The sequence below is a fragment of the Saccopteryx bilineata genome, chromosome 2 (assembly GCF_036850765.1).
Source record: "Saccopteryx bilineata isolate mSacBil1 chromosome 2, mSacBil1_pri_phased_curated, whole genome shotgun sequence".
Classification (NCBI taxonomy): Eukaryota; Metazoa; Chordata; class Mammalia; order Chiroptera; family Emballonuridae; genus Saccopteryx; species Saccopteryx bilineata.
The window spans coordinates 337826559-337839727 of NC_089491.1; the positions used below are offsets into that span (position 1 = coordinate 337826559).

General features: G+C 44.2%; 1 protein-coding gene across 2 annotated transcripts in view; it reads left to right on the forward strand.

Moving 5' to 3' along the window:
* Positions 1-1046: 1046 nt before the first annotated feature.
* The window catches only part of LOC136323430 (leucine-rich repeat and guanylate kinase domain-containing protein-like), a 110286-nt gene continuing 98163 nt past the window's right edge, over positions 1047-13169 (forward strand). For both annotated transcript variants that reach the window (XM_066255267.1, XM_066255268.1), the window contains exons 1-3: positions 1047-1288; positions 9985-10092; positions 12386-12467. In XM_066255267.1, the coding sequence (XP_066111364.1) occupies positions 1109-1288; positions 9985-10092; positions 12386-12467 (370 nt within the window). In that variant the 5' untranslated portion in view covers positions 1047-1108. The remainder of the gene's footprint in view (positions 1289-9984; positions 10093-12385; positions 12468-13169) is intronic.

The window sequence follows — 13169 nt, forward strand, 5'->3', positions numbered from 1 at the left end:
GCTGTCACTGAAGCATGGAGAAAAGGCCCTGTGAGGCCAGGAGAACAAGGACGACTTCCCTGCAAGGACCCCTATTGTCGTCACTGACAATAATAGTTACTCTAATTTTCATTCTGCTTTTCTGTAGTCTACTTGGTGGAGCTTAAAGCTATGGGATTTGGGCCACATAAAATCACATTAGCGTAAAATCATGCATTGTAATCTTGCAAGAGTATTCTACAAAACTGCAAAGAGGAACTATGCAAAAAGACAAAAATAATTACCAGTGCAGGTCACTTGACTAATACAGTTATGTATGGGATGCTAATAGCTTTTCAGAAGTTTTCAGATACAGTGTCAATTTGAGTCATTTTTTTTTTCTTTTATGTCTCTGGATTGGATTATTCGACCACTGCCAGTTTTTCTCCCCAAGGACTTGGCTTTTCATATCCAGGGGAAAAATGTGAATTAATTGTAAATTAGCTGTTTGGTTGTTGACTGGTAGTTTCTCTTTAAGATCTGCAACGCAATTTAGACCATTAGGTCGGGAGCCATGTCGGGCTGTCTGCAGGGAGAAAAATTTGAGGGTTATTGGCGTTCGGACAGAGTACGGAGAGACATCTGACACTTCCAAACTCCGACTCTGCGAAAGGAGCCTTCGTGAATTAAACAGGATGGGGGCTCACAGGTGAGATGAAAAAGCTCTAAAGGGGGCCTCGAGGTCCGGAGAAAACAGACCAAAAAAAGGTGGTGCAGAAAAAAGAAATGAAAACGAGAAAGACAAACGAAAAGAAACAAAGCCAGAGATCGAAGGAGGTAGCGAGAGAAAAATTAAAATAAAAAAACAAAACCCGAAGAAGCAGACAAAAAGGAAAGGGAAGTCGTGTACCAGGTGGAGCTGAGAGCGAAGCCTCGAGCAGGAGCGAAGACTACAACCCCCAGAATCCCTTGCGGAGCCTTGCCCCAAGAGTCAGTCTCCTAGGCAACTCAGGTAAAAAGGATGGCGTCCTTCGGGGGAGATTCCCAAAGGCCGAAGCCCAGCTTATTCGCGAGGGGCTCCAGCGGTTTGGGAACCCGGCTCCAGTCGCTTTCATTGCGCTCGGAAAAGGAGTACTGGGCTGCGTTTCCCATGGGGCAGAGACGGCGAAGTACTTCCAAACCCTCCTTCCTGCTCCGTCAGCTCATTCACCCGTATCAGGACTTGGAGCAAGAGGACTACGAGGGCCAGGACGAGGACGAGGACGAAGACGAGGACGAGGACGGAATGGGATCCGAGGAGTCCTCCGAGTCCGAGACCCTGAATTTGGAGGTGTGCCTCCCCTCACCTCACCCCCCAATTCTTCACCCCCTCGCTCTTTTCTCCAGCGCTGGGGACCTGCTCCTTCAGGGGCAGCTTCCCCACGCACCCTTTTTAGCCTGTGTTTGCCCCATTCCTTGGGCTTTTTGCCTCCAGGGGTGCCTCTTACAGCTCCGAGGTTGCCCCTGTTTTTTATTATTACTATATTTAATTTTTTTCCTATTTATTTACTTTATTGGGGTGACACTGGTTAACAAAATTATACAAGTTTCAAGTGCACAGTTCCACGGCACATCCTCTGTACTCTGTATTGTGTGTTCCTCACGCCAAGGCAGGTCTCCTTCCTTCACCACTTAGTCCCCCACACCCTCCCCGCCTCCCACACACACCCTCTTTCCCGCGGTCACCACCCTGGGCTCCCCCTCTTTTCTTCCCACCTCTGTTACCCATTTCCTCGCCCCTTGTTGAAATATTCCCCAAGTACCTCCTTTATTTTTCGTTCGCACATTTGCTTTCTTAAGTTATACAGCGTCGTTATGAAAAATTATCTAGTTCTATGGAACTTACGGTTTCAACTTTGTCAAAATTAATACCTGGACAATAATTGTGAATAGAAAGGGTTCTGTCTCGGACATCCTTGGCACTTTTCCCCCATGAATTTGAAGTTACTCCAATGCTCTCGCCTAATTAGAAGTCCCTTTCTCCTCTTTTCACTAGAGAAAAAACTTTATTACTATTTTCTACTTTTTTGAAATAATCTGAGAAGTGCCTCCACAAACACTAAGTGACTTAAAAGTTTAACCTATTACTTCTGCCAGGTGTTTATGATAAATATCAAGCAACACAGTCCAGCTGGGGGTATTTTAGGATGTAGAGAATGCTCCCAGCATTCCATCTACATTACTGGAGTAAGGGCTTTACCTTCCATGTTCATACAAACTCACATTAATACAGTGCCTCTTCTAACCACCACCCAAAACCATTTCTTTTGCAAGCAGATTGATTTGCTTCTTTTCAATAAACTGTTAGGTTTCCCTCTTTTTGTTGCTGCCAGGAAACTCAAATCAGTATTTTTCTTAATTTCAATAGCTTTTCTTTAGATAGGTTTTTCCCTCCCCTTTCCTCTTCCTCTTCCTCTTCCTCTTCCTCTTCCTCTTCCTCTTCCTCTGTAGTCTAAATTGCTTCACATTCTTTTCGGAAGTGGATATGACAGAGAAACGGGATGTTTCCAGTACCCCGCTTCTGTGATACTCTCCTGGCTTCCCCTTTCTGCACCCTCTGCACGTTGCCCTAGTCACCTGTCCTCCTGGAAGCCAAGCCCTCGTCCTTATTAGTCTTATTTATTCTTCTTCTCCCTCAGTAACTTGCTTTGTCTTCTGTTATTCTGATTCCACCGTTAACCACTTACACTCAACCCCACTTGATTCCCTTCTTTTGTAACGTCCTTTTGTTCACTTTCAACATCTGGCCCATTTTCACACCTTCGTTTTGTCTTTCCTTCTCTTCTACCTCCCTTTTACGTGGGCTGGTGATGCCTTAGTTTTGTTTAAAGTGGATTTTATAGGAAATTATTCTCTATTGGTTCACCCTTTGATTTACTTTGCAACCCTTAGCAGTTACTATTGCGTAACTGTAGCAGTGTTTTTACAATTTCGAGATGTTTGTGTGGTTTCCACCAGCTTCCACCCCAGAGGGATTCACAAATGATTCACCAGTTCACTATTATTCTAATGAACGCGTGCTCTGAAGCTGTGGGATTCATTAGTACCACTGTTCACCTGCCTTCAGTCGCCATTAACAAACTGTGGAGGGGGTGACTTGAACTACATATAGTTATTTCTTTTTGGCTTATAGGATGAATGTAAGAAAACTTTATTAATTCTTTCATACACGTTCTGAATATTCATATTTATTTTGTGTTTTTACGTTCTATTTTAGCTTTTTACAGTATCTCATAAGTTTTAATGTACTGAATAAACTGTAGAGTTTAAAAGGAAACATTTGAGCTTTTATGTTCAGTGCTTACTTTCCATGTTTTAGCCTGTTTAAGCTTTATAATGCCAGGATGGTCACAGTGATTACTGAGTGCCTCTAATGCAAATTAGCCTCAAACCTCCGTAGCCCTTATGAATTATAGGGACGCAGTGCAGACCAGCTGTTGAGAATAGTCTTTGGTTTTGTGCAAAGCCGTTTGTTAGCTGTGAGATTTTGAGCAAGCTACTTTACCTCTCTCTGTCTCATCTGTAATATATGAATTATAATAACACCTATCTCATAGGAGAGTTGTGATAATTAAATGAGATTCTATATGTAAAATATTTAGCATAACACATCGTTTATACTGTCACTAATACAAATAATAACTTCCGTGTTTTTATCTGCTAACTACAGCCCATTAAGTGATTTAACTAATTTAGCCTTCATTGAACGAACACTCATTGAATGATTGCTATGTAGGACGCACTCTTTGACTATATGGGGCATGAAAACCTCTCTTTCCCAGTAACTAATGTGGGTAATAATGGCTACTCATTGGATAGTTACCAGCATCCAATTTAGTGAGAAACTGTGTTGATGTTCTTACTGCAGTGTCTGATATAGAGTAGGCCCCTTCAGAAATTATCGCTGTTATCAGTAATAGCAACAGTAAAAATAGAATATGGTGGGAACGTCACTGAGGACATGCATGGTCCCTCTCCAGGTGGGAGAAGAACGTAAGTCAGAGCTATTCATTACGTGAGGTATAGCCGTGTACAGGTGACGGCTGGGTTGCAGGGATTGTAGAAGACTGAGGAAAGTAGGCGCTTGTCTGGGTGGAGAGGTGGTGTGCGGGCAGGCGGACAGCAGCTCTTCTCACCGATGAGAGGTACAGGCAAGAACAGAAAAAGCAGCCGAGGTGGGGACCAGGTTGTGGAGGGCTCTGTGCTTTTGTGTTCGGACATGGATATCTGGCAGCTGAGTGGGATCAGGTTAGAAGCAAGGAGGTCATTGATGTCTTTGGAGGGGAGACAGGAGTCTGGATTAAGGCAGTGGAAGTGGAAATAGAAAGGAAGCTACAGATGAAAACATGTAAAATACTTGAGATGGGACGGTTACTAATTGAATATTAGCAATCTGGGGTGACTGCTGGTCTGTGACATGGTTCGGGGGGTGCATAGGGGGATATTAAAGCCATTAGCCACAATAAAAAACAGGAATAGGTGGACCTGTATATTAAGGAGTGGGATATATGAGTCCTATGACTGAAAGACAGGGAAAAAGGCTCCGAGTATACGTGGGAAGAATTATCGGCATCAGCGTGTGTGCGAGCAGCCAGGAAGAGAAGAGGAGAGGCGAGGGGGGCCAAGGTGAGAACCTGGGGGTCAATGTGTAACCCTTTGAGTACAAACGTTCATGTACGTCCTCGTGCCCCCTGACCATCCTGAGTACGATCGTACAAACATTTTTATTTTAGGCCCTGGCCGGTTGGCTCAGTGGTAGAGTGTTGGCCTGGCATGCGGGAGTCCCGGGTTCAATTCCCAGCCAGGGCACACAGGAGAAGCACCCATCTGCTTCTCCACCCCTCCCCCTCTCCTTCCTCTCTCTCTCTCTCTCTCTTCCCCTCCCCGCAGCCAAGGCTCCACTGGAGCAAAGTTGGTGCTGAGGATGGCTCTGTGGCCTCTGCCTCAGGCACTAGAATGGCTCTGGTTGCAACAGAGCGACACCCCAGATGGGCAGAGCATCGCCCCCTGGTGGGCGTGCCAGGTGGATCCCTGTCAGGCACATACGGGAGTCTGTCTGCCTCCCGTTTCCAACTTCAGAAAAATACAAAAAACAAAAAAAAATTTTATTTTAAGAATGTGTAAGGCAACATGAAAAAAAGGCAAATATATATTCTTCTTGTTTTCATAAATGGGTTATCAAACAAACATGATTATAAGTTAATAAAACTGTAACTGAAACTAATTTCAGTTTTTGGAGAAAAAAAAAAAACTCACTTCCAGGGGTCAGCGAGCATGAAAAAACTCACTACTCACAGGGTGAAGTAGCAGAGGAGGAGGAGGATTTGAGGAGGGAAAGTGGGAAGGACTGGTGAGGGGAGCAGAAGCAGCACGAGCTGTGTGGTAGGGAAGCCAAGGCAAGGGGAGTGTTGGAAACGGAGGCTGGTTTTGCTGGCAGCGTGTGAAGTGAGACGAAGCCAGAAGGGTGCCCATTGGCTTTGCCTGTCTGCGGGTCCTCAGAGACCTGGGCCCGTGTGATTTTGTGACGGGGCAAAGGCAGAAGCCTAGCTAGTGAGTGGAAGAGTGAAGGGGAGGTGAAGAAGGGGAACTACAGGATAAAAAAGGCCACCCTGGAGGAGCTTGGTTAAGAAGCAAGACGCCAGCTGTAGATAATGGGACACGCAGGACTGGAGGGAGGGGGGCTTTAGGGCAGAAGAGGCTCAGAGCTGCGTAGCTGGCCAATGACATCAGACAGTGACTAGTTGAAATCACAGGCAAAAGAGGGCAAAATTGATGGTCCCTGAGCACGCTCCCTGCGGAAACGAGTGGGAGCCTGAGCGTGGAGAAGGAGCAGGCTTTCTCTGAGACCCAGATGAGAAGCCCTGGGCCAGGCAGGTGTGGAACGTTGAGGGAGATCATGTCTGACTGTTCCTACTTGGCCTCCAAAGGAGCAGAGAAGGGCATCCGCTGGCAGTAGGGGTGCTGGACATGTTGAGTGCCGGGGTCCAGCCCCGGGGGGGATCCAGGGATCCCACAGGAGGAGACGGCGTCAGCGAAATTCGAGTGAGAGAGCCGAATTCTTTTCTTTCTCTTTATTCTCTGGTTAGCATTTACGGCCAGGAATCTCCGCTAAATGCTGGTCTAGCTTTCTTTTTCTGCACACACACTAAGTTACAATCACATGGTATTTTGAATACATCATTGTTTTAGTTTCACTGTGGTTACATATTTCCAGATAACAGTTAATTCATATCTATAAACTATAAATCAGGTGGTAAGTTATTCAAGTACAATTATACAATAACTTGAATAGTAATAACAATATTAGTACAAACTTCTAAAAGATTAGTACTAATTAATAACTCTATTTTACTGTTGTTGTGAGTCAAGGGCGCAGAAAGAGATAGCAGACGAAATCATCAAGGACTAGCAAAGGACCACCGCTTGCTCAGGCAAATAGCCTTGAGTTCATGTAGTGTCCTAATTCTTTTCCCACAAGACTACAAAAGGCTTGCTATTTAAGAAACTAACATAGTATTAAGAGTAACTTTTACTTAAAGATACATAGAGTGCATCTGCAAGATAGCTAGTAGCAACATAATATCAGAAGGCATTAGTTGCTATTGCTGCTATGAATCCCACCACATTCCTCTCCTTATTCTTGGAAAATACAAAAATCTCATGAGAATGTTTTACTGAGAAAAACCCAGCAACTGCCTTCAGTGACAAAACAAGTCCTTTAACAAAACATTCTTTACTAGCCAGCTGCACTCCTATCCAAGGCCACGCAACAGGCCACTCCACTACACTTTACCTAAGATTCTAATGTCTAGTTAAACTTTATTCATTTACTATATTCATACACTAGTTAAGTTATAACTTTATTCTTTCTAACATGATTAATAAGAAGAAATTCTCCTACAAATTTAACCCTTTATGAGGGATATCATAGCCAGCCTCTTATGTTTATGAGCCCAGTTCAAGGGGCTTACAGGCTTTTCTGTGGAACTTACACCTTCTGTCTCATTTCCAAAGAAATTACTACAAATCTACAGGGAAAGAATGGTACTATTATCCCTGTGCTACAAATAATAGCACACACCCAGAAAAGGGGGGATATAAGGCCAGATTAATTCAAAAAGGTCAAAGGGGGAAGTATCGTTGTGCCTTTCCTTTGAGGTGACTTTGTCACCCCGCAGCCATTGGTCTTCACTGCAGTGACTTTGTCACCCCACAGCCATTGGTCTTCTCTGCTGTGACTTTGTCAATCAGTTTTTTATCTTCTTCTGCTGTGACCTTGTCAGCCAGCAGTTGTGGGTCTTCTCCTGCTGTGACCTTGTCAGCCAGCAGTCGTTGATCGGCTCCCGACAGTTGAGGAGAGCGCTGAGGGTCTGACCAGTCACGGTGGGGTGGAGAGGCTGCTGATGGGCAGTGGGAGATGCCTACAGCACGGAGCCCAGCTCTCAGTCGACTTCCAGTGGTACCAGGATGCATGGTGTGGGGCCTTCCCAGCCCACTCTGCAGCTGAGGGGAGAGCGGGCTCCTTAACTCATTCAGCCTGTGTTTGTCGCAGGCCCTGAACTCCTTCTCACTTCATGCTGCAGCCAGTTTGAACTCTTGATGTACCCCCCATGGGCCATGCTCGCCTTTGCCTTTGAGATTTTGTACGTGTTTCCCCTTTTGCCTGCTGTACCATTCTTGACCCTCTCTTCTGTCCTTTCCTCCCCTTTTCCAGAAGAACCCACAACTTTGGGTCTCAACCTAATTGCTCTGCCCCCAAGGAAACCGTTGTTATTCTCCTGCTCCCCATTAGAACCGACAAAAAAGGGTGCCCTGTGGATAGAGCACCCTGCCGGCCTTTGTTGTAATATTTATTCAAGTCCTGAGATTGCTAGTGTACTCGGCTGGCCAGTGCCGAGCATGACCCAATCCCTGCACAGTAGTAGTTGATGGTGAACTTGATTCGGGTCCGCATGGGTATATGGTGGTTGTAACCAGGGAAAGGTAGTCAGAAACATGAAGGTAGAGACATTGACATTTCTCAGAGATAACCAGTAGGGAAAGAAGTATAGTCAGGAGGGGACAGATAGACACTGAGAAAGAAAAGGATGGACAGGCTGGAGAATCGGTTGTCATCCAAGAACAAGTTCTGTAGGCATTGGAGAGGGCCAAGGACAGGCCCTTGTGAGATCAGAAAGTGATGGAATACTGGGCTTTCTGGTTTCTCAGGGCAAGCAGTTCAGCATGGTGACCAGATCCAGGGTAAGTAAGGCCAGGGGAGAGAGTGGCTAAAATTGAACAGAGATCAATTTTAAGGCGTATGAAGTTGATGAACGTCAAGAAATGTGTGCATGTGTGTGTGCTCGGAGTAGTAGAGGTGTTGAATGGCCATCCTTGGGAACTCCGAAGGCACCCAAGATAGAAGGCATAAAAGGACTGAAATTTGACCAAAGACCAGAAGGGACAGGTGTATTACTGGCAGGTGGCAGGAACCTCAAAGGAGATTTGAGGGGGAGGGAGTCTGGCCTTGGGGATCTGGGAAAATGCTGCCAGTCTGCCAGTCTCCATAGCAATAGCTACGCTGAGAAATGGACATCCGCCTGCTCTAGGTAAGGGGTGCCATATCTTCTCTTATCCAGCAAATGGAGGGGCTGTGTCCGGGCAGCTTTGACATTTAGGTGGAAAGTTTCTGAGGAAATATAACACCCTTACCTCTGTTCATTCCCAGGCCTTGATAAGATTGGAACTCTATTTAAAAAAAAAAAAATCTCTTTCCCCCATTTCATGAACAAGTGGATTAGTATGGATGAATGAAACATTAAGATGTGGAATCTCTGACTTCATCAATTAGTAGTAACAACCATCATTTATTGGGAATACTTGCTATATTCTAGCCAATGTGTTAAGAGCTTTTCATAGACTTTTTTTTTTTCATTCTCCCCATAGTTATAGATGGAGGCTATGAGATTCACAGAAAACTTGATCTGCCCAGCCCTGAAGCTGGAGCACTACCTCCATGTGAGTGGTGGCTGCTTCCCTGAGTTAGTGTAGATTTGGGGAGTCAGAAAATCTTTACAGTAGCACGTGACTACTTACTTATGCCCTCAGTACCAGCAGTTTGAGTGGCATCGTTGGTTCCTGAATCAGTATAGGAAACCTGGAAAGACATTGTGCCATCATAGTCCCCATGCTCGCCGAGGTTAGTCATACTGGTGTGATTTCTGTATTCTGTGTCCTTGTGCCGATGTTAGTGTTCATGTGCTGGTGGTCGTCAGGGAGGTGAAGATGGCACAGACCTAGCACTGGCCCACCTGTTATATCTCCTTTCTGTAATTACTGGGGAAGGGGCGCGTTGGGTCACCCCCGGTCCCTGGATGTCTGAAAACTAAGGGCCAGCCTCTCTGTAGAAATGACTATTACTCTTTTAATAAAACTTTTAAATTATATGAATCCAGCAAAATTAGCCAATAGGAAGCTAACTGATGAACTGTTTTCTCCAGCAAGAATTCCAGTGCTGGGCCCTGGCCGGTTGGCTCAGCGGTAGAGCGTCGGCCTGGCGTGCAGGGGACCCGGGTTCGATTCCCGGCCAGGGCACATAGGAGAAGCACCCATTTGCTTCTCCACCCCCCCCACCACCACCTTCCTCTCTGTCTCTCTCTTACCCTCCCACAGCTAAGGCTCCATTGGAGCAAAGATGGCCCGGGCACTGGGGATGGCTCGGGCACTGGGGATGGCTCCTTGGCCTCTGCCCCAGGCGCTAGAGTGGCTCTGATTGCGGCAGAGCGACCCCCCGGAGGGGCAGAGCATCGCCCCCTGTTGGGCGTGCCGGGTGGATCCTGGTCGGGCGCATGCGGGAGTCTGTCTGACTGTGTCTCCCCGTTTCCAGCTTCAGAAAAATACAAAAAAAAAAAAAAAAAAAAAAGAATTCCAGTGCTGGATCTGACGAGATGGCTTGTGCCTTTTGTATAAGCAGCCCTCTCTGGCCACCTTTCCCAATTTCTTTTGCAGGAGGAATTCGATGGGATCCTGCGAGAGGAGGTCGTGGCTGAGGCACTGTCCCAGCTGGGGCGCTCGGGCTCTGGGACTGAGCACGTCTACCTCAATCTGACTTTATCGGTGAGTCGGATGAGATCGCTGTAGTCTGGCTACACCTCGACGGGGGCTGGACCGTATTCATTTTTCTGGTGCACATAGCTTTGGTGGTGGCCCCAAAGCTCAGAGTCTCGCATCGGATGGAGACTGGTGATAAGAGTTATTTATGTAAATGTTAGACATCAAAGAGTCCTCTCCAGTCTAATATTCAGCTCCTCAAATTCCTTTGTTTTCATTCCCTTCATAGTCTATTTCTTTCATCTTAAGTAGTCTCTTTTATAGCAATCAATGCCTTCTTTCCAGAAGAAGAAGATTTGATTCTGTAAAACTAATCAAAACCTCTAAGAATTTTTTCTCTGATCAGCTCAAGGACCCAAATTTATTATCTGAATCCAGGGGAACAAGAGATTTTGGTATTGACGTTCCCCCCCCCCACCCCGAAAGTATGTCAAGAACTAAGTAGCTCTGAGCTATCTCTCACTTTCCTAAAGATAACTATTGTCAATGAAAAGAAAAATGGATCGTTATTTATCAATTTTTAAGATTCCAATACTAGTCACGGTGTAACACAGAATCCTGGCTCCAATTTTATCATAGGAACAGAATCCTGTTTTGCTTTTCTAGGGTCCTAGAAAAACCATTTAACTCTTTTGCTTCCTTATATGGTAAAGCATTAAGTATTTTCTTGGAGATTTACAAAATAAAGGCAGACACATTCATGAAATAAGCACATGCAGATTTTGTTCTCGAGCCGTAATTGGTCTTAAGTGGGTGAAATTCATGGTAGGGCTGTTTTGTCATGGATTTGCTCTTGTCAACTATCCAAGAAATGTTAAGTTCTTTTCACCCCTGCTGGTTCCATGGCATGTCCTTTGGGAACCACATCTTAGGGCTGCAACCCTTGACTATTTTCCCTTTATAACACTTGACGGATGACTCAGCCAGGGAGGCAATAACACGCAGGCAGCACCCCATGTGGTTGGCACTGTTGGGCTTTGGAATGGTAAGTAATTCCAGCGGCTAACACATCCCCACACGAGTCCCTTTCCATCAATATTCTTCTTATGTACGTAGCTCTATCCCTTAAATTGATCTACCCTCCCCCACCCCCCAAAAAAGCAATTCTTTAAATCTTATTTCAGCCAGATGAACTGAAGCTTAACTTGCTTTGCCACTGACCTCCTTACACTGGCGCTATCACGTGGTGAATTACTGTGCCTTCATAACCTGTCTTACTAAATACACCTTCACAGGGATGCCTGGTTTAGTAATCTCTCCCTCCCCTTATATCTTAGTTATGTGACACGTTATTTTTTTTACTTTCTCTCATTACATGTGATGTCGCTTCTCTCCTATGACCAGAGTCATAGTTTTCTTAAGGGTACAATACAGCTCAGTTTCATTGTTGTATTTCTCATTGCACCAAGCACAATGCCTAGAACATAGTAGGTTTTCAATAAGTATTTATTTATTACTCTTCTAGTGGCCTGTATTAAACACTATTATTATCCCATTTGAGAACTTGCTTATAATGACACTTCAGTGGTGGACTTTTTCTGATTCGAATATCACAACATAAATTAGCAATATGATCTTTGTTCCAAGGGACCAAACACCCCTCCAACTGCTGCTGAAGTGCACCAAAAACAAGATTTCATGGAAGGAATGTTAGAAAAGGATTCGGGAGACTTAGATCTGCTTCTCTGTCACTAACTTGCTGTGTGATTTTTAGGTGATTTATGCACCTCTCTGTACTTCATAATCCTCCTCTCTAAATTGGAAAGAATCCACCCTGAGGATCTCAAAGGGTGTTTGATTAGATGAGATTATTGTGGGAGAGAGTCCACACAGTGATTCCTGTGAAACTGTGGGCAGTATTATTATCAATGATCTCCCCGTGAGGTGTGAATTCTAACATCCCATTTAAATTCTAGGCCATTTGCTTTCTCTTCAACCAGATAATGTCTTTGGCTTTATTACTACTACATGTTATTTTTTTTTTTTAAATATAAAACTCTGCTCTGAAGATCTTCCTGACACAACTTTAATTTGCCTTTTTATGTTGCGTTTGTTCTTGCTAACACCACTAATTTTCCAAGCTGTTATTTTCTTCAGAGGAAGGCGTTTTTTAAACGGGCATATAGTCTGTTTTGAGATCCTATTAGTGCTAGAGTTCAGAGTTGGTCCTCTCACTTCAACTTTGTTTTATAAAATAAATTCTGGATTTCTTTTGTCAACTACCGTTTCTAGACGTTGCAAGAAGACTGAGTACTCATCTGTCAAAGCAACGTTCAAGGCTTACCTTTTATTTTCTCAGGGCGGTGACTTGATTGACATTAGCATCCTGTGTGGATATGTTCACCTCCAGAAGTTGGATGTTTCAGTAAATAGAATTGAAGGTACGTAATTGTCATTCTAGTAAATGGATGAATCGCCAGATCATTTTAAAATTTAAGCTCTCTGGTATATAGTATAGTTTAATACTACAAAATTCGACAGAAATGCTATTGTGGATCAATGTGCATATTGATCCCACACTTTCCATGTAGAAAAGGCACCAATGACTGATGACGAAAGAAAAAGTCAAGGGCAGCAAACATGCAATATTATGCTATGGCTGAGAGTGTTAGATAGAATGTTTGCTTCTTCCTTTTAAGGCCGGCTTTATTACTTCTTCAGTATGTCCTGAATATCTGATGGTTCCCTTTTCTTTCCCTCTATTAGTTTCTTCAGTGTGGATGAGTTCATTTATTTTCCCTTGAATGAATTCTTTCCTTTCTTTTGCATTTGCAGCATTTGAATCCTGACCTTCTACTTCTTTCTGTTCTTATTTGAGCATGAGGGACTCACAATTTTTTCCTCTATTTTTGCAGTGTCTGTATATACTGCTCACAAAAATTAGGGCATCAGGGGAAGTGCAGATACTCCAGTACTTTAAGCCTTTTGTATAGGACATTTTCACCAATGAAATAAAAGTTGGTTTTGTATCTCATTTGCATAATCAAACACCTTTCTTTGACTTGTTTGCTTTTCTGATGTTCTTGTTTAATAAAAAAATATCAAATGCGGTTTTTTTTGTCGCTTCGTATTCATTTTGAAAT